General features: G+C 64.6%; 1 protein-coding gene across 1 annotated transcript; it reads left to right on the top strand.

Annotated features, from left to right (window-relative positions):
• The first annotated feature begins 988 nt into the window (after positions 1–988).
• Positions 989–5,017, top strand: LOC120393315 (HLA class II histocompatibility antigen, DR alpha chain-like). The gene is made up of 5 exons (XM_039517852.1): positions 989–1,120; positions 2,320–2,577; positions 3,274–3,555; positions 3,890–4,040; positions 4,339–5,017. The coding sequence occupies exons 1-4, from the start codon at positions 1,039–1,041 to the stop codon at positions 3,937–3,939; spliced, it is 672 nt and encodes a 223-aa protein (XP_039373786.1). The 5' UTR covers positions 989–1,038; the 3' UTR covers positions 3,940–4,040; positions 4,339–5,017.
• Positions 5,018–5,222: the final 205 nt, after the last annotated feature.

The raw sequence follows: 5,222 nt of genomic DNA on the forward strand, positions 1-5,222 counted from the left end.
CTCCCAGCTGCTCCCACCATCGATCTCCCCAAGGGGCTTCTCTGACCCCAGTCTCTGAGCCCCTCCCCCTCTCTGCTGCATTCACCCTCTGCTCCCGTGGGGCAGGGCCGGGCCAGTGTCCCCATGGCCCAGCTGGGGAGGGAGGCCCAGAGGAATCAGTGACTGGCCCAGGGTCACACACAGTCTGTGGCAGGGCCGGGAATGACCCCAGGGCTCCTGGCTCCCAGGCCAGAGTCCGAACTACTGGGCAAGCCCCTCTCTGGCCCCTCCAGCGCCTGGCCCCTCCTGCAAGGCACAGTGTGAACACCCAGCATGGTACCTGGGGGGGGGGTGTGAGTTGGTGCCATGGGGGTGAGGGTGGGGCGGGTTTGGGCAGGGTACAGGGACCAATGCGCCCCACACAGGGCCCAGAACAGCAGGGCCGGCTCCAGGCACCAGTGCAGGAAGCAGGTGCTTAGGGCGGCCAATGGAAAGGGGCGGCCCCTGCCCTGCCCTGGTGCCAGATTGGAGCCAGTGCCCCCTACAGGGGAAAGGCCCCGTGTCCCAGTCGGCCATGGAGACCCCCTTGGACCCTGTCCATGTCCTGATCTGCACTTAACACTTATCCAGGCAGATCTCTGCGGGTCAGGGTGTGACCCCCCACAGTGCAGAGCTGGGCCAGCCAAGTCCCCATTGTGCCCAAGAACAGGTGTCTGGCTGGGGTGAGGGGACAAATCCCTCCCTGTGGCGCCGCATCCACACCGGGAACAAAATTGTCCTTGCAGCTCTGTTCCCACACTGGGCTGCTGGGCGTAGCCACCCTGCTTGGGGCCCCACTGGGCTGGGAATTTCTCCATCTCCTCTCTGCGAGACTCAGCGCTGCTGCTCTGCCCGGTAACAGCCTGGTCAGCGCAGGGATTTCTGCCATTGGGTGGGGGCCCTGGGCCGGGCTCCCCTGGCCAATGCTGGGCGCTGCCCCCCCCAGGGTGTGACATGTGCCCCCCCCCCGGCCCCCTAGTGCTGCCGGCCCCGCACCCAGCCCAGTGCCCAGGAGAGGAGATGGGCGCAGGACGGGGTGTCCCCATGGCCCAGCTGGCCCTGCTCACCCTGCTGGCCCTGCCGGGCACCGGGGCAGTGACAGGTATGGGTGGGGCGGGGGCTGGGACACCTGGGCGAGGGGGGGAGCTTCATCCCCATAGCGCCCGGCTCCCCCCCCAGAGAAGGGACAATGGGGGGGCTGACGGGGCAGGGAGCGGTACAGTGGTGCTGATCTGGATGGCATGAGGGTTGAGGGGAGGAGGATCTTGCCCCATAGTGGGGCAGGGATGAGGTGAGCAGGGGTTGGATGGGGGCTGATCTGGGCAGGGTGGGGGTTGCTGGGAGGACTGTCTTGCCCCATATTGGGGAGTGGATGGGGTGGGCAGGGAGGAGGATGGGGGGCTGATCTGGATGGGTTGGGGGCTGCAGGGGGGAGGGTCTAACCCTTGTGGCAGGGAGGGGGGAGGGGAGGCTGGTGCGGGGGCAGCAGAGGGATTGTGGGGAAGTCGCTGTGGTTTGGGTACGACACAGCCCTGCCCTAGGTGCAGGCCCCTCCCCACAGGGACTCGGGGGCTGATCCCCCCAGGGGGCGCCAGGCACAGGGGGATGGGGGAACGTTCCCCAAAGAGCCGCGCCAGGGCCAGACCCTGCTGAGCAGTGAGTGTGTCTGTGCAGAGCAGGGAGCCCCTGGCCCCGCTCCCCGGCCTGGCCCCATTGTCCCTTGTCCCCTGGGGGCAGGGTGGCTCTGTGGGGCAGACTCTCTCCTCGGCTAGTGGTGGCGGGTTCCCTCCTTTGGGCTCTGGTGAATACCAGCCTCAGCCCGAGGCAGACCCCTCCCCCTCTCGGAGTGTGTCTGACCCCCAGGGGTGTGAGTGTCCGGGGCAAGGACTGAAATCGCCCTGAGAACCAGGTCCTGGCGACACTGGGACACACAATGAGCACCACGTACAGATGGGAGAATGAAATGTCCTGCAGTCACAACCTCCAACCCCACCTCTTCCGCAACACACACCTCTCTGTACTGGGGTCATATTCTCCCCTCACAAGCTAAGTCAGTAGAGGTCTGGCCACTTCCTGGATGGGAGACCTGTAGTGATCAAATGAGAGGGGGCACACTGTCCCCTTCCAGGCAGTGTTGACCCCAATGCACTACTGTGCTCCCTGCAGCTGTGTGCCCCTCACACCAGGGAATCCTAATGCTAATGTCACAGCCTGGGATCTGGGCAGGCTGTGGCCTTAGGGGAAGTGCTGAGAGACTCTGTGCCCAGGGTGGTGCTGGTGCTGATGCCCGTCTCCCCGCAGTGGAACACATGATCTCCCAGGCAGAGTTTTACCAGCGGATGGAGCAGTCCCAGCAGGTGTCCGGGGAGTTCATGTTTGAGTTCGACCAGGACGAGATCTTCTACGTGGACCTAGAGAAGAAGGAGACGGTCTGGCGCCTGCCCGACTTCGGCAAGTTCACCAGCTTTGAGGCGCAGGGCGCCCTGGGCAACGCAGCTGCGGGCAAAGTGAATCTGGAGACTCTTATCAAAATCTTCAACCACACACGGGCCCAGAATGGTACAGCACAGCAGGAGGTGGCACCTTCCCTGACAGGCACCTTTACTGGAGCCCTCCCCTTCACACCCCACCCCACCACCAGGCACCCAAAAGACTGTGTATGTCCCCGCTCCCAGCCCCTGCAGGGCTCCAGGGCGCTAGTCAGACAGGCCAGGGCTCTGCAGGGCAGGGCAGGGCACGCCCTCCAGGCTGGTGGCCCAGGGCAGCTCCTTTGCTGAGGGCTGTTCCTAGATTCCTAGAATATCAGTGTTGGAAAAAACCTCAGGAGGTCATCCACTCCAAGCCCCTGCTCAAAGAGGGGGCTAATCCCCAGACAGATTTTTGCCCCAGATCCCTAAATGGCCCCCACAAGGATTGAACTCACAATCCTGGGCTTAGCAGGACAAGGCTCAAACCACTGAGCTGTCCCTCTGCTGCCCAGTGCTAGGCCCTGCTGCTGAAGGATTCTCTTGCCTGCCCCTGGTGCTCCATGAGCCATCAGGGCAGGGAGCTGGGATGGTCCCGGTGACGCCCCCACAGGCTTGGGGAGAGACCCCTGAGCTGAAGTGTGAGCACCAGGGGCTGCCTGGCCCAGGTGGGCAGGGAATGGGGCAGAGGCCTGTCCCCTCTGGGGGGCGCTGGCTCTGATCCAGCCCCAGGGCAGGGACTGGCTGGCTCAGGGCAGGCAATGGGACCCACTAACCCCTATCTCCCCAGTGCCCCCTGAGGTGACCGTGTTCCCCGAAGACCCCGTGGAGCTGGGGGAGCCCAACGTCCTGATCTGCTTCGTGGACAAGTTCTCCCCGCCCGCGCTCAGCGTGACGTGGCTGAAGAACGGGCAGGAGGTGACGGGGGGCGTCTACGAGACCGACTTCTACCCCCGCCAGGACAACTCCTTCCGCAAGTTCTCCTACCTGCCCTTCCTCCCCAGCCAGGGCGACTTCTACGACTGCCGGGTGGAGCACTGGGGGCTGGCTGAGACCTTCACGAAGCACTGGGGTGAGGCCGGGGCGCCCGGGGACCCTGCTGGGCACAGGGCTGGGAGCCAGGACGCCTGGGTTCTATCCCAGCTCTGGGAGGGGAGTGGGGGCTGGTGGTTAGAGCAGGGGGGGCTGGGAGCCAGGACTCCTGGGTTCTATCCCGGCTCGGGGAGGGGAGTGGGGGCTGGTGGGTTAGAGCGGGGGGGCTGGGTTCTCTTCTGGCTCGGGGAGGGGAGTGGGGGATGGTGGGTTAGAGCAGGAGGGATGGGAGCCAGTATGCCTGGGTTCTATCCCAGCTCTGGGAGGGAAGGTGAGAACAGCCTCCCCTCACTCTAGGCCCTGTCCCTCTCCAGAAGCCCAGGTGCCCACCCCCATCCCCGAGACCACAGAGACCCTGGTGTGAGCCCTGGGCCTGGCCGTGGGCATCATTGGCATCATCGCGGGCACCATCCTCATCATCAAGGGGATGAAGATGAACGCCGCCCGCAACCCGCGGGGCCCCTTGTGAGTAGCTGCTGCCCGGGAAGGCACCCGCAGCCCCCGGGCCCACCCAGCACCCCCTGGGGAGACCCCCCACACCCAGTGTGCCCCCCCAGCCAGCCACAGCCCCTCCCCCACCCAGCACCCCCTGGGGAGACCCCCCCACCCGCTGTGCCCCCCTGCCAGCCACAGCCCCTGGGCCCACCCAGCACTTCCTGTGTCAATGGGAGATTCCTTGGGGGTGCTGGGGAATGGCCCTGATCTCTGCCAGTTTCACGTTGGGGCTCTGGGCTCCTGGTAACTGACCCTCTTTGCCTTTCAGATAAACACGGGGAGGAGCCGGGGCCCCCAAACCCCTCAGGTGCCTTCATGAGACTCACTCGCACACCCCCCCCCCCGCAAGATCTGTCCCCAGCATCCCTGCTCCGCTCCCATTGGTGCCAGCTGCTGTATCCAGGCGGGAGCCCCCCCGGCCCTTTAATCGCAACAACTCAACCTGCTAGAGACTCACTGGGGAGCCGGACCCTCGGGCTGCCCCCGCCCCCCTCTGCTGGGCTTGGGGGGGGCACCTATCCATGCAAAGGGCTGCTGCCCCATGGGGCTGGGAACAGGGGTTGTCCCTTGTCACGGGGCAGCAGGGCCCATGGGGCTGATCCAAACCCCACTGCCATGATGGGGAAGGTTTCTCTTGACTCCAGTGGGGGCTGGATTGGGCCCTGATCCTGGCCGCTATTGGCCAGAGGCTGCTGTCAGTCACTCCAGGTAAAGCCCCTCCAGCCATTACCCAGAAGGCTTTGGGCCAGATTTGGCCATTCCAGGGCAATGGGGTCCCTGCGGGGCAGGATTGGGCCCATGGCAGTGGGGTGGGGGAGGGGGGCAGCACCCGTGTGCGGCTTCTCCAGTGCGGGGTCTGTGTGGGAAGGGCCCAGTCCCTGTACAGCCCCCGCCCTGTGCCCCAGGTGTGTCACAGCCCTGCGCCCCCCATCTCACTCTGCAGCTTTGCTAACAGCAATAAAGTGGGTTTTGAGAAGTTTCTGAGTTTTTGATCATGATTTAAAATCTGGTCAGTCTGGGCCATGGCTGCGGCAGCCTGTGTTATCCCAGCCCAGCCGCCGTCTGTCTGGGGGCACTGGATTATAATAGGTATTAAGTGAGTTTGCTATAAGGGTTAAGGATGGGAGCCAGGACTCCTGGGTTCTGTCCCAG

The sequence above is a fragment of the Mauremys reevesii genome, unplaced genomic scaffold (genome assembly GCF_016161935.1).
Source record: "Mauremys reevesii isolate NIE-2019 unplaced genomic scaffold, ASM1616193v1 Contig18, whole genome shotgun sequence".
In the NCBI taxonomy this organism is placed as follows: domain Eukaryota; kingdom Metazoa; phylum Chordata; order Testudines; family Geoemydidae; genus Mauremys; species Mauremys reevesii.

Bases quoted from the DNA above. Each gene is read 5' to 3' on its own strand.
- LOC120393315 (XM_039517852.1), top strand. From the start codon at position 1,039: ATGGGCGCAGGACGGGGTGTCCCCATGGCCCAGCTGGCCCTGCTCACC. The intron at 2,578-3,273 runs GTACAGCACAGC...CTATCTCCCCAG, and splicing joins CCACACACGGGCCCAGAATG to TGCCCCCTGAGGTGACCGTG. The intron at 3,556-3,889 runs GTGAGGCCGGGG...GTCCCTCTCCAG, and splicing joins GACCTTCACGAAGCACTGGG to AAGCCCAGGTGCCCACCCCC.